The following is a 23,327-nucleotide window of genomic DNA, read 5'->3' as shown; positions in this document are numbered from 1 at the left end:
TCACAACAAACCAATGATTCACGAGTTATCAGTAGCAGTGTCATATGGTGATATTTTATTTGTACTGAAATGTGATTTTATTTGTATGTTAATAAATAAAATTGCCTGGGGGTCAGAGCTAATAGCAAGCCATAGCAGAAGCTGGGCAGTGGTGGTGCATGCCTTTAATCCCAGCACTTGGGAGGCAGAGCTAGGCAGATCTCTGTGTGTTCAAGGATACAGCCAGCATGGAGACACATGCCTTTAATCTCAATACCAGCCATAGAAGACCTGGAGATCTATACAGACAGGCAGTGACGAGGAGGTCATGTGGTTGGGTTTACAACCAATGAGAAGGCAGAATAGAAAGTCAATAAAAAGGACAAACACACAGGATGTAGGTCTCTTGGTGAGGAGGACAGCAGTGGCAGTGAAGAGTAAGGTTTTTAGCTCATAGCTTTTGCTCTGAGCTCTTGGGCTTTCATCTTTGCATTGGCTCTGTGTTTCTTATTTAATAAGATTGTTCATCTACAGTGTCATTACTATTAAAATAGGATCAAACAAAAATCAATGCATCTTAAATAGAAATCCAAAGACTAGAAAAAAAGCTCTCCAGAGGACAGGAGAGCATTGCCAAGTTTAACATTCAAAACAAAACAAACCACCACCTTAATCAAAATAGGAAAGCTAAATACAAACCTACAAAATGATGAGTTCCTTTCCTGGTACAGTGACTAGCATATGCTCAGTTTAGAATTGGGAGATATCCTTCAAGTAGAGGACATTCTTCATGGATGTATATGTACAGCACAAACACAAGGTATGTCAGAAAACTGATTGATTGACAGTAGTGAATATTCAGATTAAAAAGGCATATTCTTATAGAAAACTTAGGTATTTTTCTATTTCTTATTATTTCATATTCAGACAATGTGTCAATCCTTTCCCCTGCCCATTTCCATCTTATAAGAAAATGATGGAAGTTCTGGTAGAGGAGCAGAAATGACCAGTGCCCAAGAACAGAGACCATGGTTGGGGTTGGGAGGAATAGTCTAACAGACTGAGGGGGGAAACCTTGGTATGTGTGCTCTGTCCTCAGAATTTGGTCAGAAGCAAGCCTTCTCTGTATTATGGAACAATGTGTGGAATGTTGGTTTTAGCTCTTCTTAGCTCTTAATGAATTTTGAGCAAATACACGAGGACCCAACCCTTCTGCTGTTGGGACTTCCTCATTGCTTCCATCTCATCACTTGTAACTGACCCAGACAGCCTGTTAGAAACCCTCAGTTCAGTTATGAGAGTGTATGTGCGTACAAACACATATACAACTCCCTTATATATTCAAATTTCTAGGTATTAAATTTTCAATATTCCCTCATCATATGTTGATTTTAATAGTGTGTCTTTGGTATTATGTTTTCATCCCTAATTTTATTGAATTAAAATCATTTCTCATGGTGTTTTTGGTGTGTAATATGTCTAAGGGAGTGTCAAGCTTGTTTGTGTTTTCAAAGAACCAACTTTTTGTGTCATTAATCCAATAAGTTGTTCTTTTAGTCTCCATCTCATTAATTTCACTGTGATCATGAATCTATCTGTATGTATGACAAGGTGTGGCTGGGGGATGGTTCAATGGGTGGATCACTTGCTGTGTAGGGAGGACCTAAGTTAAACATCCAGAATTCACATGACGTTGGGTACAGTAGTGGGCACTTGGAACTCCATGCTCTATGGAGAGATGGAGACAGACAGGAGAACCCCAGGACTCTTGCAGGCTGCTAGCCTGGCGCACCCAGCAGTGAACAGTGAGAGACTCTGTCTGCAACATGGTAGAAGGTGAAGACCAGTGCTCAAGGTTGTCCTGTAATAGCCTTGTGCCATGGGTGTGTCATACATGCACACATCTGCACATGTGAACACATACACACACTAAACAGATATAAACACTGAATACACACAAACACATACATTAACACACAGCTGATTGATGATAGACAATTTGTTGAAAACATTGTTCAATGTTGTGACATTTAGTTCATGCACATACTTGATATTATATAGTCTTCCTATCACATATGTTTTTTTTCGAAATGGAAAGCCACTCTGCACAGTTTCTCGATAGCTGATGTTATGAAAACTCAACACAGCCTCTCCAGTCAATGTGTCCGGGTCACTGGTGTCCATTCCAGGAAAGTCACTGGGATTTCTTTCTATCATCGGGATTGCAACAGGGTCATCATTGGAAGACATCTCCAGCGGTTCTTCCTTCCTGTAGAAGGAACAGCAATAGTGAATTAATGGTCCACACAAACAACATTATTCCAAGATCTTTTCTACATGCACTTCAGTTCCACAGCAAGAGTGACACAGAACATTATGCACTCATAATGTGGAGAGCTAATCCACCACTGGGAACTCAGGCAGGAACTGAATCAGAGAGCATTTATGCAAAATACCTAACTCCTTGATATAATAATGCATACACTTCAAAATGATCACACTATCAATAGACCTACGGCTTTCTGCAACTACAAGGTGGTGGTCATGGAGAGCACAGCCCCAGTGTCAACAGAAAGCAGCCACCACCTCCTGTGTGTCTTCTCTTTTTGTGTATTTTCTTCTTCATTTTTCTTATTCAACTCTGCTGCTGCTGCTGCTGCTGCTTCTTAGCAAAACTGGTAAAAAAAAAATTGTAATTGTTGAACATAGCACTCTGGCAATCAAGACATTTATTATACCCCAGGTGGGATTTTTGAGATGGTCCCTGGCTTAATTTTTTTAGGCCATAAGAATGTGGCCTCCTTATTGGCATGAACTGTGGAAGATAAATGACAAAACTGAATGTATTACATGAAAAGAATTCCGTCTCCAGGGGTGGTTAGCAGAGAGAACCCATAAAATAAAACCTTGATGGAACCGGTCGGCTGTGTGGTGCACTTTAATTAGCTTTAATGGAGACTTGCCATGCTTTCACTGACTTATTAAGTAGTGACCAGAGGAAGTCCACTAAGTCAAAGCAGATATTTAATCCTAGACATTCTGACCTTGGTATGTGCAGTCAACTTTTAACCTATTGCCACCAATTTCTACTAAAGAAAATTTGATTCAAAGGAGAGTCTGTGGCATTTCCATCTGTGACTTAGAAGTTGTAATTTTTTTTTTGTGATGCATGTGAGCTGTTCTGACTTCCCCTGTTCCTGCGTGGTCTTCGTTCACCATGGTGTTCACATGATCCAATGAACGACTGCCCAGAGTGAGGACTATCCAGGTTACTCAGCCAGGAAGTAAATGTATGAACACAAAAGAACACAATATTCTGAAATATTTAATGGGACTAGAAATACAGGCTTTCAAGAGTTGGCATGTCAGTGGCATTTGCAGCTATTGTGGGATTTAAACAGCTGGGAGAGGAGCAAAATGAACTAAATTTCCTCTTTATTGCCTTCATACTGTTTTCTTGGTAGTTTCTGGACTGATGCAGTGATGTTCTGTTCCTTCCGTATTTATAATGAAATATTTTTTTTAGCGTTTCTAAACATAGAATCTACTTGGTTTGAAATCAAGTGGTTGGAACACTGTCTGGATTGTTACTTTAATCATGCTGTTGGTTGAATGCTTCATTGAAGAAGCCTCCAATCAGCTTTATCAGTCTTATTCTGTAATGAGCGCAGCACCTAATGTTTTGAGCTGCTATTTGGAGGACCAGTACTTATTTTAGCTGGATTTTGTAACCCACTAGATTTTATTGGTTTGAGGTCTGATTGCCCAATCTTACATAATTACAAAGTCTAATGTTGAAATTTGCATAGGTTCTTGTGGGAAAAGCCTAGAAGACCAACAGTAGATCAAATAGTGATCCTTGCAGGAGGGGAAGTTTGGATGCCATAATTTCTTTTCACTGGGGTTGGGCTTTGAATCAGTTGAAATGTATTTCTGTACCACAACGTAAGCTTCAACAAAAGTTTACTTAATTGTCTAGTAACATTCAAAAAATAATAATCTTGACATATTACACTCTTGGTAAAATGTAGAGAGTGCAGAACAAGAAAAGAATGCTGGAAGATACTAAGAGAAGAGCCAAGTTATTAACAAAGTGCCAGTTTGGCAAACCAATCAGAACAACAGCATACTCCTTGACAGAAATGCTAAGGGCCAGAGTGTGGAACTATGTATTTTGAGCACTCAAAAAAAAGAACTGACAACCAATGTGACTATAGCAAATTTGTCCTTTGTAAAGACCTTCAAGATGAACATAACTAAAGTAATGCTGACCACTGAGGCTGCCGTAAGGAAGACACTCACAGGAAAATAAAAACACAAAGGAAGAAGTCAGAAAGCTACAATCCCAAGAGCTTAGGAGAAAATAACTCCTGTGGTTCTCAAGAATCAACAGTATTGATTCAGTAAGTGTGCTGGTTAGCTTTTTGTCAACTTGACCATAGCTGGAGTCATCTGGGAAGAAGAATCCTCAGTTGAGGAATTGCCTCCATCAGATTGGCAAGTCTGTGGGGCATTTTTTTGATTGATTGATATGGGATTGCCAAACCCACTTTCAGGTCCTGGGATGTTTAAGAAAGCAGGCTGAGCAAGCCATGAGGAGTAACTAGTGAGATGAGTTCCTCCAGCATCTCTGATTCAGTTCCTGCCTGAGTTCCCACCTGGCTTCTTTCAGTGGTGGATTGTGATGTGGAAGTTTAAACTAAATAAACCTTTTCCTCTCCAAGTAGCTTTTGGTTATGATGTTTTATCACATCAGTAGAAAGCAAACTGCCAGTGAGTCAGCAAACTTCTAAGATGAGAGAAAAAGAAAAGAACACATAGCAATTGAAATGGAAAATTGAAAGATGAACAGAAACCTGCTAAATTATAGGATTTCATTCAGTACAAACATTTCAACACTAACCTAAATATGAATGGTCTCAACCTGGCAGGCTGCATAGAAAAGCAGAAAACAATAACCAATTGTTTATTGCAGCAGGAAACTCAACTAGCTGGCAACTCATATGAAGACTGAAAGTTCAAGGATGGAAAGTTGTATTTTAAGCAAACACTGCAAAAGCTATGATCCTACCTGACAAAGCAGATATCCAGCCAAAGTTAGGAAAAATAAAGATAACTATATATTAATAATTGGAGCAATCCACCAAAAATGACTATAAATGTATATGTAATGAAAATCAGTATAGTAGATTCCATAAAACAAACACTGCTAGACAAATGCAGCTGGATAAAATAATGGTGAATAACTTGGGTTTATTATTTGTACTTTAATATTCTTCAATAGTATACACTTAATGAGGGAAGTCATATCTGTGGGTGAATATTTGCTGTTCTGTGCTGTAAGCAATAATGCTTTCTCTTCAATGTATGTAGAGTACTCAGTAGTCTGTCTCTGAGCCAGGGAACTTGGTGTAGACTTTGATTTGCCATCATAGAGGAAGTGCATTTGGGTCTTTGTGTGTCTGTGTGTGAGTGTGTTTGTGTGTATGTGTGTGTGTGTGTGAGTGTGTATTTGGGTCTGTGTGTGTGTTTATGTCTGTGTTTATGTGTGTGTGAGAGAGAGTGTGTGTGTTGTTATTTGCTTTGCTTTTTCATTCTCTTTCCTTTTCACTTTCATCTAGTTATGGTAAGAGCTGTTTTCTCTACTGTAGTTATTTCAATGAAGGGTGCTATGGTATTGAAGTTTATTTCTTTTTACATTTATTTTATGTGTATAAGTGTTTGCCATATATGTCTGAAAACATAGAAAAATATACCTTCATCTCAGCACCTCATGGAACCTTCTCTAAAATTGACCACATACTCAGTCACAAAACAAATCTCAACAGATTCAAAAAAAATTGGAATAACCCCCTGTATCTTATTGGATCACCATGGTTTAAAGTTAGAATCTAACAACAATACAAATTACAGAGAGTCAATAAACTCATGAAAACTGAATAGTGCTCAACTGAATCACCACTGGGTCAAGGAAGAAGTAGAGAAAGAAATTAAAGACTTCCTAGAATTCAGTGAAAATGAAGACACAACATGTTCAAACTTATGGGACACTATGAAAGCAGTGCTAAGAGGAAAATTCATAGCACTAAATGCCTACATAAAAAATTTGGAGAAATCTCACACTAGCAACTTACAGCATACCTGAAAGCTCTAGAACAAAAAGAAGCAAACTCTCACAGGAAGAGTAGATGACAGGAAATAATCAAACTGAGGGCTAAAATCAATAAAATAGAAACAAAGAGAACAGTACAAAGAATCAATGAAACCAAGAGTTGGTTCTTTGAGAAAATCAACAAGATAGATAAGCCTTTATCCAAACTAACCAAAAGACAGAGAGATAATATCCAAATTAACAAAATCACAAATGAAAAGGGAGACATAACAACAGACACCAAGGAAATCCAGAGAATCATTAGCTCATACTTCAAAAGCCTGTACTCCACAAAATTGGAAAAATCTAAAAGAAATGGACAATTTTCTGGACAGGTATGACATACCCAAATTAAATCAACACCAGATGAACAATTTAAGTAGATCTATTACCCCTAAGGAAATAGAAGCAGTCATTAAAAGTCTCCCAACCAAAAAAAGCCCAGAGCCAGATGGTTTCAGTGTAGAATTCTACCAGAATTCCAAAGAAGAGCTAATACCAATACTCCTCAAATTGTTCCACACAATAGAAACAGAAGGAAGATTGCCAAACTCTTTATGAGGCTACAGTTACCCTGATACCCAAACCACACAAAGATGTAAGAAAGAAAGAGAATTGCAGACCAATCTCCTTTATGAACATTGATGCAAAAATACTCAATAAAAAAATAGCAAACCTAATCCAAAAACACATCAAAAATATCATCCATCATGATCAAGTAGGCTTCATCCCAGAAATTCAGGAATGGTTCAACATACGAAAATCTGTCAATGTAATCCATTATATAAACAAACTGAAAAAAAAACACATGATCATCTCATTAGATGCTGAAAAAGCCTTTGACAAAATCCAACACCCCCTTCATAATAATGGTCTTGGAGAGATCAGGGATACAAAGAACATATCTAAACATAATAAAGGTAATATACAGCAAGCCAACAGCCAACATCAAATTGAATAAAGAAATTCAAAGCAATTCGACTAAAATAAGGAACAAGGCACGGCTGTCCACTCTTCCCATATCTATTCAATATAGTACTAAAACTTCTAGCTAGAGAAATAAGACAACAAAATGAGATCAAGGGAATACGAATAGGAAAGGAAGACGTCAAACTTTTGCTATTTGCAGATAACATGATAGTATACATAAGTGACCACAAAAATTCTCCAGAGAATTCCTACAGCTGATAAACACCTTCAGTAATATGGCAGGATACAAGATTAACTCAAAAAAATCAGTAGTCCTCCTATATACAAATGATGATCAGGGCTGAGAAAGAAATCAGAGAAACATCACCACTCACAATAGCCACAAATAATATAAAATATCTTGGGGTAACTCTAACCAAACAAGTGAAAGACCTGTATGACAAGAACTTTAAGTTTTTAAAGAAAGAAATTGAAGAAGGTGTCATAAAATAGAAAGATCTTCCATGTTCTTAGATAGGTATGATTAAGAAAGAAAAAAAAAGTCAATTTTACCAAAAACAATCTACAGATTCAATGCAATCCTCATCAATACCCTAACACAATTCTTCACAGAACTAAAAAGAACAATACTCAATTTCATATAGAAAAACAAAAAACCCAGGATAGCTAAAACAATCCTGTATAATAAAGGAACTTCTGGAGTCATCACTGTTCCTGACTTCAAGTCTACTATAGAGCTATAGTAATAAAAACAGCATAATATTGAAATAAAAACAAACAGGTGGAACAATGGAATCAAATAAAAAACCCTGACATTAATCCACAAACCTATGAACACCTGATTTTGACAAAGAAGCCAAAATTGTCCAATGGAATAAAGAAAGCATCTTCAACAAATGGTGCTAGTATACTGAATGTTGATGTGTAGAAGAATTCAAATAGATCCATATTTATCACCATGCACAAAATCTGAGTCCAGATGGATCAATGACCTCAACATAAATCCAGTTATACTGAACCTGATAGAAGAGAAAGTGGGAAATAGCCTTGAACATACTGGCACAGAAGAACACCAGTGGCACAGACACTAAGATCAACAACTAATAAATGGGACCTCCTGAAACTGAAAAGCTTCTGTAAGACAAAGGACATGGTCAATAAGACAAAACAGCAGCCTATAGAATGGGAAAAGATCTTTACCAACCCCACATCTGACAGAGGGCTGGTCTCCAAAATATATAAAGAACTCAAGAAACTAGACATCAAAATACCAAATAAACCAGTTTAAAAATGGGGTACAGATCTAAACAGAGAATTCTCAACAGAAGAATCTCAAATGGCTGAAAGACATTTAAGAAATTGCTCAATATCCTTAGTCATCACAGAAATGTAAATCAAAATGACTCTGAGATACCACCTTATATGGTGATATTTTATTTGTACTGAAATGTGATTTTATTTATATGTTAATAAATAAAGTTGCCTGGGGGTCAGAGCTAATAGCAAGCCATAGCAGAGCCGGGCGTTGGTGGCGCACGCCTTTAATCCCAGCTCTTGGGAGGCAGAGCTAGGTGGATCTCTGTGTGTTCAAGGATACAGCCAGCATGGAGACACATGCCTTTAATCTCAATACCAACCGTAGAAGACCCGGAGGTCTGTACAGATGGGCAGTGACGAGGAGGTCATTGGGTTTACGACCAATGAGTAGGCAGAACAGAAAGTCTATATAAAGACAAACAAACAGGAAGTAGCTCTCTTGGCTGAAGAGACTAGCTGCAGCAGACAGGTAAGGCTCTTAGCTCTGACCTCTTGGGCTTTCATCTTTGCATTGGCTCTTTGTTTCTTATATAATAAGATGGTTGGTTACATCTACAATCTTACACCTGTCAGAATGGCTAAGATCAAAAATAATGGTGAGAGCTTATTTTGGAGAGATGTGGAATAAGGGTAACATTTCTCCACTGCTGTTAGGAGTGCAAACTTGTACAGCCACTTTGGAAAACAGTATGGTGGTTTCTCTGAAAAATGAGAGCCAATCTACCTCAAGACCCAGTGATATCATTCTTCAGTATAAATCCAGAGGATGCTCAATCATATCACAAGGACACTTGCTCAACTATGTTCATAGCAGCATTATTTGTAATAGCCAGAACCTGGAAACAACATAGATGTCCCTCAACCAAAGGATGGATAAAGAAAATATGGTACATTTATACAATGGAGTATTACTCAGCAGTTAAAAAAAATGATATCATGAAATTTGCAATCAAATGGATGGAACTAAGGAAAAAATCATCTTGAGTGAAGTAACCAAAACCCAGAAAGACAAACATGGTATGAATTCACTAATAAGAGGATATTACATGTAAAGCAAAGAATAACCAGGATAAAATTCACAGCCCCAGAGAAGCTAGGTAACAAGGAAGACTCTAAGAAGGACACATGGATTGCTGTGGGAAGGGGAAATAGATGAGATCTCCTGGATAAAATGCAGATGGGGAAGAGCAGAGAGGAGGGGATGCAGGATGGGATATGAGGAAATGAGATGGTCCAACTAGGGAGAGACAGAGTGGGAGAGCAATGAAAAAGAAATCTTAATAGAGGGAGCCATTGTGGAGTTAGGGAGAAACCTGGTGCCACAGAAACTCCCAGGAATCCACAAAGATGACTTCTAGCAATAGTGGAGAAGGTGTTAGTTATTTGGTGGCGCTCTTACCCTGCAAGGAAATGTCATGAAACATGACAGAATCCACTAACAAGAGTTTTATTAAGATAAGAGAGAAAGACAGGGGTGCTCAGGCCTGTTAAAAAGACATGTGCATGGGGAAGAAGAAGGAAGCTGGGAATGTGGCGCCGGCTTATAAAGGTTGGGTGGCACAGGCGTACACAGGTCCATGTGGCTACTCCACACATACACGTAGATCACATGGTTTCATTGTGCGCTCTTACACAACCATGGAAAGCCACGGGGTCCTGGTCACATGAGACACCTTAACTTGGAAATGGCTATTTTGACTTGGAACTGGCTAGGTGGAAGTGTCTAGGTCCACCGGACATGCCCAACCGTGGGGGCGTGTTGTGAATCTATCAGAAGGTGCCTGAACTGGCCTTCTCCTGTAATCAGATTGGTGACTACCCTAATTGTCATCATAGAACCTTCATCCAGTAACTGATGGAAGCAGATGCAGAGATCCACAGCCAAACCCTGGGCCAAGTTCTAAGGAATCCAGTGGAAGAGAGGGAGGAGGGATTATATGAGCAACGAGGGTCAAGATGATGATGATGAAACCCACAGAGACAGCTGACCCAAGGTACTGTGAGCTCATGGACCCTAGCCTGACAGCTAGAGAGCCTGCATGGGACCAACCTAGGCCCTCTGCATGAAGGTGACAGTTGTATACCTTGGTCTATTTGTGGGGCCCCTAGCAGTGGTGCCAGGATCTGTCCCTGGCTCAAGAGCTGGCTTTTTAGAACCCATTCCCTATGATGGGTGCCTTGTTCAGCCTTGAGGCATGGAGGAGGAGCTTGGTCCTCCCTCCACTTGATATGCCAGACTTTGTTGACTCCCCATGGGAGGCCTTACCCTTTCTGAGGAGTGAGGGGGGGCTGGTAGAAAGGAGGTGGAGAGAAGGGAATGGGAGGAGAGAATGGAGAGGAAACTGGTTGTTATGTAAAATAAATTTTTTAAAAAAGATTTAATTCCTCTACTTTTTATTAAGAAATGTGCTCTTTTTGCTTTTCTTCTGTTTCTTTGAAATAGGTAATAGAAAGAAAGGTCGTAAAAGTCACAGGTTTTGGTAATTGAACCACATGGCATTCTATAGCCAATAAACCTTGGCTCCTGCATGTAGGGACTTATGGTACTGGTACCTCAGTAGGCTGGTACCTCAGCCCTCAGGTGGCTGATAAGTGACAGGAGCCATAAGCCTAAGCGACCCTTGACATATATGCTGCCATATTTGGGGTTTTCTCCTCTTTTCTTAGATCTAGGCCTTGCTTAAGTCTCCATAGCACCAGAACCTCTTCCCACAGATACCAGAACCTCTTCTCAGATATCAGGTGAATGAGCTGCAGTTAAGCAATTAGGCAGTTAGACAAGGGTAGATAGATAACCTTCAGAGCAACATTTCCTGCTGGCTGCACAGCCCATAATTAAGTCCCTTCCTGCTTAATTAAGTCTTTTCCTGCTCTCAACCCCCTTTGCCTACCTATATATGCCTTGAGAGTAAAATAAAATTTTGGAGCTTGATCAGACATCCTGTCTTGCTCTCATTCTTTGTGTCTCTTGTCCCTCTCATTCGCCGGCCCTCCCTTTAGGTCCCCATGAAGACCCCGCTGGCCAGGGCAGCTAAGAGCACACAGGCTGGAGAGGACAGGAGCTCTCCTGCAGGCGTTTCTAATCAGACTTTGCCTTCGTGTGCTGCTTTGTTTAACCATTGTCAGAGGTCAGAGTTGAAAAGCTAAAACCCTAGATACCTGAGGAATATGTGCCTGGGTGCAGTTACTCATTCTCGGTGTGTCCTTTCCTCCCCTGGCACAGCACTCCAGTGTGCCTGTGGACCTTCTGCTGTTGACAGCCTCCTACCCAAAGGAAACCACTGCAAGCATCTTCAAGTGCACTTCCTCTGTGTGCACATCAGCCTTGGGTCAGAAGTGAACACTAAGCCAGCACCAAAAGTGTTCTGGGGCTGTCCTGCCCAAGAAATGGACTGGAATAAAATTGCTTTTTTTAATATTAAGTCTGAAGTTGTTAGGTGTAGAGAAGCCCTTGGTACTCTTAGGGCAGTTAGTTATAGCTTTACACTTTGAAATAAAACAAAAAGAAATGTCAAGATCCTTGAGATGCAGACAGTTCAAAGAGAATTATTATTCTGTACCTAGTTCATGAGAAAATATGTTGAGATAAATAAGACATAAAGAAAAAAATACACAAGTCCCTAACATAGCCACTGAACTATCTTCTATTTTAAAAATTAATTATATTTCTTTTCAGATCCAGGAGAAACATAAGGTATTTTTGTTTGCCTAGCGTTGGAATGTTTTGTTGATGTGTGCCTGTGATGTCATCATTGGTGTTTACCTGCAAAGAATGAAGCCAATGCTCCCCTGGGCACTTGACTTCCACCCTCAGAAACAGGGACAGTTTCTGGAGAGCCTTTGCTGAGGAGCCAGGGTTCTAGAGAGAGCTGTGAATGGGGGAAGTGTTGTGCTGACTGTTTTTCTAGGATTCTTAGTAATGTCTCAGTTTTCAAAGGCAGGGAACTGGCCTGTGTGACTTCCCATGCTTTGGAGTAAAGCTTCCTAGTTGTTCCTGGGCTGATGGTGTAGTTTTCGATCCCTCTGGAGGAGTGTGTGAGGAGCCAGTCCAGACACTGTGACAGTCATTCCTTCAGGCTTGCTGTGTAATCACGATTGACATCTGTCTGTCACTCCTTCAAGGTACGGTTCATAGACGTGTCATGTTAGAGACTCTTTCCTATCTTTTTTTATTTTATATGTGTATTCTTTTTTATTTTTTTAAGAATTTTATTTGTTTATTACATATACAGTGTTCTGCCTGCATGTATGCCTGCAGGCCAGAAGAGGGCACCAGATCTCATTGTAGATGCTTGTGAGCCATCATGTGGTTGCTAGGAATTGAACTCAGGACCTCTGGAAGAGCACCCAGTGCTCTTAACCTCTGAGCCACCTCTACAGCCCTCTTTCCCATCTTGTATGGATAAATTCTGTAATTCCATTTGTGAGACTAGAGGTAGTCTTTGCCATGGTGACTTCATGGCTAAACAATACAAGTTTAGATTCTATTATTTCTAGACATGACTTAGTTCTGAAAGAATTCACTTGCTGTGCATCTTTAAGTGTTCAGTGTAGATGGATTAATATATGTTTATGCGGCTGTGTATTTTACATTCATTTGTAGACAAAACTCTTCAGTGGATTTTTAAAGTACGATGTTAGGTGGAATGAGAACTTGGTGGTCTTCACTAACTCAAAAGAAGTGTGAATCCCAGGGTCCTGGGAAGCGAGGGTGTTCTACTATACATGGAAACCTAGACCTCTTTTCCAAAGCTTTGTACTTTTTTTCATGAAATAGTTTATTTTTCTCTCTAAAAAAAAATAATAGAAGGCCGGGCAGTGGTGGCACATGCCTTTAATCCCAGCACTCGGGAGGCAGAGGCAGGTGGATCTCTGTGAGTTCCAGGCCAGCCTGGTCTCCAAAGCGAGTTCCAGGAAAGGCACAAAGCTACACAGAGAAACCCTGTCTTGAAAAACCAAAAATAATAATAATAATAATAATAATAATAATAATAATAATAGAAAGAAACATGCTCTTAGAGAACATTAATCTTTAAACTTGACTCTGTTACTGAAGTTTCTTGGTCCCACCAGGTCCTGCCAGGGTAGCAGCTGTTTTTATAAAATAATGACTCAGAGGCTTAATATTAATTACAAACTTCTGGTCTATGGCTCAGGCTTGTTGGTAGCTAGCTAGCTATTACCTCTTAAATTAACCCATTTCTTTTCATCTATATTTTGCCATGTGGCGGTGGCATTGCCGGTCTGCTGGCAACTTGTTCCTTGGGCAGCTGGATGGTATCTCTCCCGACTCCACCTTTCTCTTTCCTGTCTCTCTCCTCAGATTTCCTGCCTGCCTCTAAGCTGCCTTGCCATAAGCCAAAACAGCTTATTTATTTATTAACCCATGGGACAACATACATCCACAGCATACAGAAAGACATCTCCCAGCACTTTACCAACTATCACTTTGCTGCCTTATTTTGTTGTTGTTGTTGTTTATTTCTGAAATTGTATTTTAATTACAACATCTCTCCTTCCCTTTCCTCCCTCCAAACTCTCCCATATAGCCCTCCCTGCTCTCCTTCAAATGCATGGGCTCCTTCCAAATATAACCTGATAAATACATACAATATTAACTGTCATGGTTTCAGGGCAGACCATTTGGCTCTGGACAACCAATTGGTGTGCTCTTCCATGGGGAAGACCGCCCCTCCTTCTCCCAGCTTTCCTCAGTTGCCTGTAGTTCTTTGTGTAGAGCTGAGGTCCCCTGGACTTTTCTCCATGCAGTTGGAATGTTCACAGCTGACCTCCTCTTTAGCCCATGTTTGGGCAGTTGTGTTGATGAGACTGTATGGGTGTAGTTAGTAGGACTTTCTTGTCAGACTTTCTTGGAACAATAGTCACCAGATAATTACACAGACTTACTATTAATTATGAAAGCTTGGCCTTTAGCTTAGGTTTGTCCCCAGTTAGCTCTGATAACTTAAATTAGCCTGTTTCTCTTAATCTATGATCTGCCACATGGCTTTTTACCTCTCTTCCATTCTGTATGTCTGACTTGCTCAGTGTCTCTCTAGTGTCTCTTGCACACCTAGATTCATAACCCTGAGTTCCTCTCTCTACCCAGAAGTCCAGCCTACTCTCTCCTGCCTGGCTGTTGGTCATTCAGCCTTCATTAAACCAATCAGAAGGCACCTTTAACACAGTCTGATCAAACATCCTGCACCATCACAGCAAACTCCCTGACGCTCTTCCTCTTACACTCTTTCTGTTTGCTTGGTCGTCCACAGTGTTCCCTGAGCCTTGGGGGAGAGAGTGTTTTGTAGATGCTTCCATTGGAGCTGTGTCCCCAAACTGCATTTTAACTGGTTGTGGTTTTCTGCAATGGTCTCTATCCATTGCAAAGAGACGTGTCCTTGATGAGAGGTGGACTACACTTATGGGTGTAAGTGGGACTACACTATGGGACTTACACTTATGGCATTTACACTACTGGTGTAAGGACAAATGTTTACAAGGTGTTGCTAAGGATTATGCTGCTTTAGTAAATTATAGTTATAGATTCTCCTCCAATAACCTTGGCTTCACTAGCACTGGTTAGTTATCTAGGTTTCCAGTACCAAACTCAACTAGAGACTTCCTTAGTTAGGGTTTCTATTATTGTGAAGAAACACCATGACCATGGCAACTATTATAAAGGAAAAGCATTTAATTGAGTGGCTCACAGTTCAGAGATTTGGTCCATTATCATCATGGTGGGACATGGCAGCATGCAGGCAGACATTTTCTAGAGAAGTAGCTGAAAGTTCTGCATCTTGCCTGTGCAACAGGAAGTGGTCTGTCTCACTGGGTGTGCCTTGAGCATATATGAGACCTCAAAGGCCACCTGCACAGTGACACACTTCCTCCAACAAGACCACACCTCCTAATAGTGCCAATTCCTTTGAGGGTCATTTTCTCTCAAACCACCACAGTTACTGGCAGGGCTTGTGTACCACTACTTCACCCACAGGGCTACTGGACAGGTCATCACTGATGTGGTTCATGATGTCATTGCTAGGGAGGACTACTGTGTCTCTCTCCTTTGGAAGCTTTCATGTGCCTTCTAGTATCTTTAAACATAGTCCTCAGGGCAGGGTGACAGGGAGGGGGGCATCCAAGTCAGTGACAGCTCAGGGGCCTCTGGGCCCTGTGTCTGAAGTGCATGGTGTCTTCAGCAATGGGGAATTACCTTCCACCTCTGGAGGATAACTAAGGGCAATAGCAATAGAGTGTATGTTTTAGGAGTCTCTTAGACAGCCCTGGCAACAACTCACAAGAGGGCTTCTCATATCTGGTACTTGTTTTTTTGTTAGATGGTCTTTGGGAGCTCCGTCAGCCCAGGTGAGAAAGATTCAGTAAACTACATATGTATATGTATACACTGAATTGTAGGCATTAGGGGTTTTATTGTTTTAAGCAAATAGTTAATAGTGTGACTCCTTGAGGCTTTTTCATCCATCCATATTGTTATTTTATGTGCTTCTCTCCTTCTCCTGTATTTACCTCCCTCCCCTTTCCTAAGGAGAACCTTTTTCTCTATCAAATCAATTTAATCCTAAAACTATGGAATGTTTCACCAACGTGTGTGTCATCCCTGCCTGCACAGGGGCCATGCTAATCTTCTCTGTGTCACTCCAGGTTTAGTATATGTGCTGCCAATTTGAGCATGGGGTTGACTTTAATACCCCACTCACATCAATAGACAAGTCAACAAACTTCAGAGTTAAACTGTGCCATTGATCAAATGGAATCACAAGACTTCTACAGAATGTTCTATACAATCACTGAAGTCACATCCTCCTCAGCAGCTCATGGGTCTTTTGCCAAGACAGAAATCATTTAAGCTGTAAAAATCATTTTAACCTGTAAAGCAAGGCTTAACAAATAAAGGGGTAATTTTTTATCCTACTAGATCATAATATTAATAGATGGAGAAGTCTTTCATAAACTAAACTCATTCTTAATTACAGCCCTGAACAAACCAGGAAGAGAATGCTCACACCTGCACACAAACAGGCCACTCTGATAATCCTACCAACAGCATTATACTGAATAGGGAATGAGATAAGTTAGTTCCTCTAAATATAGGATAGAACCAAGGGTGACCATTCTCTCAACTATCATTTAATACAGAGCTTGAATCCTCAGAGAATTAAGATAAGAGAGAGAGACAGAGAGGGGAGGGAGAGGGAGAGTCAATCAGGAAAGGAAGAAGTCAAATTACCCCATTTGTGGATGAAATGCTTCTATATTTAAAATCCCACCAGGCTGACAGAGCACTTGCCTAGCATATGGAAGGCTCTGGATTTGATCCTCTGAACTACACACCAAGAAAAAGGCTCTGAAAATGATGCAAGGTCGAGCAATGTGTCTCTGCAGGTAAACCTGCTGGCTGCACAGACTGGAGATCTGAGTTCAATCCAAGAACACCATGAAAAGGGGAACACAGTGGCATGCCTTTGGAATCCCAACACAGGGGAATCACCTGGGAGCTGAAGGGCGCGATAACCTGGAGGACCCAGCATGGAAACGAATACAGGGGAGATCTCATCACAAGTTGGAAGAAAAAAACTGACTTTCAGAAATTATCCTGTGATCTACACACACACACACACACACACACTAAAAAGACCGAGAGAAGCTGTGGTAAAGCATCTCTGCATTTAAATAAGCAGGGCAGATTGTGAAAATAAGCTTGCACACCTCTGACTATAGCCATAGCCACAGAATTCCTCACTGTAAGTCGATGAGGTGTATGATGCTAATTGTACTATAAGAAAGCCATTCCTCAAGAGAAAAAGTGTGAAGCCAAAGACATCTAGACTATTAATTTTTATTTCACATCCTAAAGTGAGCTGGGCAGTAATCTTTGTGGAGAAGAAATTTTAGTTTTCTTTGTACCAATGTAGCTTGTGTGTGTGTGTGTGTGTGTGCGCGCGCGCGCGCACTGAAATGTCACATGGTGCTCCCAAAATGTATGTGATGTGGCTATAAGGTAAGTACTTACAAAATACTTAACATGAAATTCACATAACCCATATAAAATCTTGGTTTGTCTTTAAGTAAGACCTGTTTGTTCGTCAAGGGTGTCTGTGACAGGGTAAGGAACATAACACCTACAGTTTCCCTTAGCATAGGCACTGCTGCTGACATTATGGGATGGTTCTAGACACAGCCTTCCTTTGAGTCTCCTCAACATCCCAAATCAAAACACACAAGAGATGGTCCCTCAAAAGCAAAGGCCAGGAGAAGCTTCTCTGAAAAGCCACTATGTTTCCCCTTCTCATTCCTGAGCTGTGAGACTGACGGGCCCCCTCTTGTTATGGTCTCAAGGATTCAACTTAGGTTCTGCTCCTGCAGAGTTCCTGGGTTCCATTCCCAGCTTCCACATGGGGACTTCCAACTGTCTGCCACTCCAGTTCCAGGGGATCCAGTGCCCTCTCTGGCCTCCATGGGCACCAGGGGTTACATACATGCAAGCAAAGCACTCATACACAGTAAATAAAAATGAATAAATCACTTAAAACGTAACTCAATTCAGCTTCGAGGGCCCCTAAATGTATTTATGTCGATTCCGATGTTCTTTCTCACAACAATTCTCCATTCTAGTTTGTATTTTATTTTCCTCTCATCCTGCCAAATGCTCCACAGATCCTTAGACACAGTTATGTGCAGAAAAGGTTCTACATGTGTGTGCATTTTAACACAGGTTGATTGAAGAGAATGCACTGTTGGAGAGGCCTGTGTTAATACCATAGGAAGGGCTCTTCTGTGCAAATGCCCAGGCCTGGACACACGGTGCTCAATAAATATGTGTGACTGTTAAACTTTCTGTGTGTGTAAAACTAGACTAGCGATTATATTTCTGGTGTTACACAAGAAAAGAAGATAGCATTATAGATACACAGTCACCAAAAGGTCTACAATCTAGTTATTTTGGCCTTTAATTTTTCTCTTCAAAGTTTTTCCGCACTATTTGAGTAAGAGTTGTAAGAAGTTGTTGAATATGTATAGCAAACTAGAGATTTTTGAACAAATTTTAAATCGTGAGATAAAGAAAAAAAACAAATTGTTCTACATGAACTATGAACCAAAGGCTGAGGGGCCCCCAGCTGGATCAGGCCCTCTGAATAGGTGAGACAGTTGATTGGCTTGATCAGTTTGGGAGGCAGCTAGGCAGTGGGACCAAGTGCTCATTGCATGAGTTAGCTGTTTGAAACCTGGAGCTTATGCAGGGACACTTGGCTCAGTCTGGGAGGAGGGGACTGGACCTGCCTGGACTGAGTCTACCAGGTTGATCGCAGTCCTCAGGGGAGGCTTTGCCCTGGAGGAGGTGGGAATGGGGGGTGAGCTGGGGGTAAGGAGAGGGGGTGGAAGGGGGGGAGAACAGGGGAACCCGTGGCTGATATGTAGAACTGAATTATATTGTAAAATAAAATAAAAGGAAAAAAAAAAGAATAAATTGTTCTGGTTCCTAAAATACCAGTGCTAACAAATTCCTTTTGCACTGCTTGACAAAACTTTACCCACTCAACATCAACTTTCTTTACCTTTATACATTTGGAAATCAGAGGTTGTACATCCTCAACCCACCCTAAACACCATAACTTCTGCCATGGCCAGTAGTCTGCATTTCACACTTGCAAATGAAGCTGCAAAGGATTTCCCAGCCCTGCCTGCCCACACTCACCAGGGTCAGATGCAGGGGTCCAGTCTACTTGTGCACAGGACGGGAGGAGAGCTGCAACTTCTCCCTGAGGCTCTGGCTTCTGCCCCTCAGCGTCCTGGAACCTCTGCTTCTGGGCCACCTTTGCTGCCCTCCTTCAGGGGCGCAGACCTGGGCGGCTCCCAAAGAGGAAAGGAAGTAGCCTGCTAGGACGCCATGGGGTGAGGACAGAGGGCTTGGGAAAGGGACACCGTGGGGGAGGGGCCCTGTGGGTCCCTGGGTTTGGGGCTCCCCAGCTCAGGGCGAGCTTCCAGAGAGCTGGGCAGTCTGCACAGCGCCCAAGGTCGGGCCCACACCAGTGCTGAAAGATGAGAAATCAGCATCCAGAATCCCAAGAGCGACAAAAAGAAAGTAACGGTTTGGGGCGGGTTGGGGGGCGGGGTGCGTGTTTAGCAGATGTGAGAAAAGAAACAGGAAGTGAATATCTGCTTAACACAGAAAGGGACAAACACGGGGGCCAGAACAGCCCAGGATATGGCTTGTTAAGCGCCCAGATTGTCAATATAAATTGATTTATAGTTTCATTTTATATCTCAAGAGACCAATTGAGAAATAGTTCACTTTCACAATTGTAATCCCTATAACCGAGAGACTGAGTCAGGAGGATTTGTGGTTTGGGTGCCTTAGCTAAATATTGAACTCCACCCCTAGAGAACAGGGAGAGGGGAGGGGGACTAAGTGTAGACTGTGACCCTGCAGTCAGATGGTGCAGTGTGTGCAGTACACGACACTTCCTAGACCACAAAGTTCAATGTTGAAAACAAGTCAGGTTCATACTCCAATAGTCTCCCTAACATTCCAGCATGAATAGGGGAGGGTCACATGAGCCTCCCCCTCCAGCGGAGGAGCTATGGACAGTTGATGACTGCCAGGAGAGGGAAAGTCAGTTTTCTTCAGGAGTGTGGTCCTTGGTGTGTTGACTATCCAGGGGATGATTCTACTCCATGTGTACATGGGCAGCACTGACTGGACTCGTGGTCACTGAAGAAGGGGAGGGAGAGGGATAGGGAAGGAGGGGGAAGGGAGGGAGGAAAGGAGGAATCGGAGGAAGGGGTGAGGGAGGGGATGAACTTGATGGGAGGGAGATTTGGGGGGAATTCTGTTGTAAGGTAGCAGTGGAGGGTGAGTGAGGCTGAGTATGAGTAAAATACATCCTATGTATGAAGTTCTCAAAATTGTTAAAGAATAAAAATTGTGAAAATTTTTGATAAAGTTAACTTTTATCAGAGTACAAAGTACACACAGAGAAAGTGCAGGCTGGTCAGTAGTCTGACTCTCCAAGCATGAGAACCTGAGTTCAGATCCCAAGCACCAGGTGAAAAGCCTGGTAGTGGGAGGGGGAGCCAGGGGCATCCCTTGTGCTTGCTGACCATCATTCTAGATGAATCAGAAATCCCTGGTTCATTCCTCAGGTTCAGTGTGAGAGTGAGGATAACACTATTGTTGACCTCCACAGGGATGCACACCCATGTATAGCCACACATGCACATACATACAAAATTATAGAAAATCTGACTAGACAGCTTGATGTATATTCACAATGTGACATATTTGTATTAGTGAAACTCAGATTTTTTATAGAACATTTCGAGTACTTCAGAAGGAGGAATAGGAGCACACACCTATAATCTCAGGACTCAGCCTGAGGCCCAAGGTTTGCAAGTTGAAAGACAGCCTGTGCTACATAGAGGGTGCTGGCCAGCCTGGGCTACAAAGTGAAACTTCTTCTGCTCTCTACCTTGAAAACAAAAGAGCAGAAAGAAAAGGGAAGAGGGAGGAATGGAGAAGGACAGAGGAGGAGGAGAGGAGGGGGAGGGGAGAGAGCAGCAGTGAGACACACAGGAGAGACAGAGGAGCACAGGGCTTCCCTCAAGCTCCATCATGGCCGCCCTTTCCAATGGTCACCGTGTTCTTCCTTCTGTGCGTTTGTTGTCTACTTCTAGTTAGTTTTTACTTCTGTTGTGTAGTAGTGCTGGTACCTAACCCAGGGCTCCAGGCCGGCCCCAGGTGTGCCAGAGTCACATCCCCAACTCCGAGGGTTTGATAACTATGTAATCAACTTTCTGGGTGATTCCCTTCACCCCCTAATCCTAACTTGGCCTTACTCTAAACACAAGTGGGTTTGAGACACCTGCCTTACACTTCTGTGACACCTGGAGATTCCAGGGTCAACAACTCATAAGGAAGAATCCCACATCTGTGCTAGAATTTTTGTTTAAGAACCTATGACTCTGGGAGCAGCATTGTCCACTCATACAGGTCACTACCATTCAAACTCAGTTGTAAAATTATTTTTGTTTAATTGACTTAAAAATTATACATTTTCACATGGCTTTCTCACACAGATCTTGATTCAGATGAACTTCTCTCCACTTCCTTCCTCCTCCCTCACCCCCATGTGAACCTTTATACTCCAGTGTTCCCTCTCTATTTTCATATAACCCACATTTACTGTCCTCCCCAGCAATGGCCTTTCACACTTCCTGGCCTCTACAGGCATCTGACTTAAACACACAGACCTAAATATTTCAAGGTAAGACAAACATTTGAGAGAGAACATTAGTCTTCCTAGTACTGGATTACCTCACTTGGCATAATGTTTTCAAATTCCATCTATTTTCCTACAAATTTCATTTTCTTTACAACTGAATACAATTCTATCGCACACTTGTACTGAAGTGACTAAGGCAAAACCATCCTGTCCTGATTCCATTTTGGTCTCCTCAGACACTTCTCAGTCCTTCACCCAACAACAATGATCACTGCCTTGGAAACACATTTGGGATTCCCATGACCACCATGGTCCAGATTTATTAACCAAAATAATTAGTGATATAAGAACTTAAACTAAATTAACCAAAGAAAGTGTAAGTCAAAATTAATTGTCATGTTGTGTCTGAAATATCCATGTTCTGTCAAAACAAATGATGCAAAGTAACTTTGCCTCTCACCCAACATCAATGAAATTGTAGGTTTGCCTTTAAAATGCTGTACCTCTGACCTTCTGCAGCAGGAGACTTTGAACCCACTCTTGGTCAATGGCCAAAACTAAAGGACTTTATAAACCTAATTGTCTACATTAGTGTGGTGGTCTGTATCTTCCTCACATGGATTATTTCAGTGCTACATTTCCATTAAGTTCATCACCAGTGCCATCTAGCACTGGACATCTAGACGATTTCCAATTCCTCTAGTGTCTAGAGCAGCAATGAACACAGAGGGGCAAGTATCTCTGTAAGGGGAAACAGAGTCCTTTGGTTTATGTGGGGGGAGAAAATCCTCACCAGCTACCACCTTGACAGAGGAATAATAGCCAGAATACAGAAGAACCTGAAAACATCAAAAAAGCAAATGATACAATAGGCTACGGAAATAAACAGAGAGTTCTCAACAGAAGAAACACGAAAAAAAAAAAAAAAGAAAGAAAACAGAAACAAAACTCAATGGTTAATAAATACTTTTTAAAGTGCTCAAATCCTTATCCGTTGGGGATTTGTAAATTACATGATTTGAGGTCTATTTCACTTCAATCAAAATGGATATCATTGAGAAAACAATTGGCACCAAAGATGATGAGGATGTGAGGGAGGGGAAGCCCTTCCTCTCTGTTGGTGGATGTGTAAACCAATACAGGTGCTGTAGAAATCAGGGAGGAAATATCTCAGGGACTAAAAATACAACTACCATGTAAGTGAGTATATCCTGTTCCCCAATTCTATTCCATTGATTTACACATCTATATCTGTGCCAGTACTGTACTGTTTTGAATACTATGGCTCCATTGTATATCTTGAAATCAAGTATGATGATACCTGTAGCATAATTCTAAGATGTTTGTCTATTTCTGTGAAAAATGGTAGAATTTTTGTGGAGATTATATTGAACCTATAGACTTTTTTTTCTCAAAAAGCGATTTTCACAACAGTACTTTTTCCAGTCTGCATGCATTGAAGGTCTTCTTTCTGGGATCTTCCTCAATTCCTTTGTCAGTTTTGAAGTTTTTATTGTGGGGATCATTCTTTTCCTTGGTTAGGTTTCTTGCAAGGTGTTTTGTTGCTTTTGAGGCTGCTGTGGTTCATATTGCCTCCTTGACGTCTTTCTCAATCCATTTGTCATTGATTATAGGGAAACTACTGATTTTTGTTGTTAATTTTATATCTTAGCACTTTACTGAAGGTGTTTATTGGCTCTAAGAATTTT

General features: G+C 41.2%; 1 protein-coding gene and 1 non-coding gene across 5 annotated transcripts in view; both read right to left on the bottom strand.

The window, feature by feature from the left end:
* LOC143267677 (ATP-binding cassette sub-family G member 3-like) overlaps positions 1-19,476 on the bottom strand; it is a 71,246-nt gene extending 51,770 nt beyond the window's left edge. For 2 of the 4 annotated variants that reach the window (XM_076546844.1, XM_076546848.1), the window contains exons 1-2: positions 19,092-19,476; positions 2,027-2,248 (exon numbers count right to left, since the gene is read on the bottom strand). In XM_076546844.1, coding sequence (XP_076402959.1) covers positions 2,027-2,229 — 203 coding nt within the window. In that variant the 5' untranslated portion in view covers positions 2,230-2,248; positions 19,092-19,476. Of the gene's footprint in view, positions 1-2,026; positions 2,249-2,495; positions 2,639-19,091 lie in introns of those variants that run through there. The other 2 variants (XM_076546845.1, XM_076546847.1) reach the window with 2 other exon arrangements.
* LOC121826246 (U6 spliceosomal RNA) lies at positions 15,959-16,069 on the bottom strand. The gene has a single exon (XR_006068555.2). It is a non-coding gene; the product is annotated as a U6 spliceosomal RNA (small nuclear RNA).
* Positions 19,477-23,327: the final 3,851 nt, after the last annotated feature.

This window comes from Peromyscus maniculatus, chromosome 10, assembly GCF_049852395.1.
Source record: "Peromyscus maniculatus bairdii isolate BWxNUB_F1_BW_parent chromosome 10, HU_Pman_BW_mat_3.1, whole genome shotgun sequence".
NCBI classification, from domain to species: domain Eukaryota; kingdom Metazoa; phylum Chordata; class Mammalia; order Rodentia; family Cricetidae; genus Peromyscus; species Peromyscus maniculatus.
This window is presented reverse-complemented; position numbering and strand designations above follow the sequence as displayed.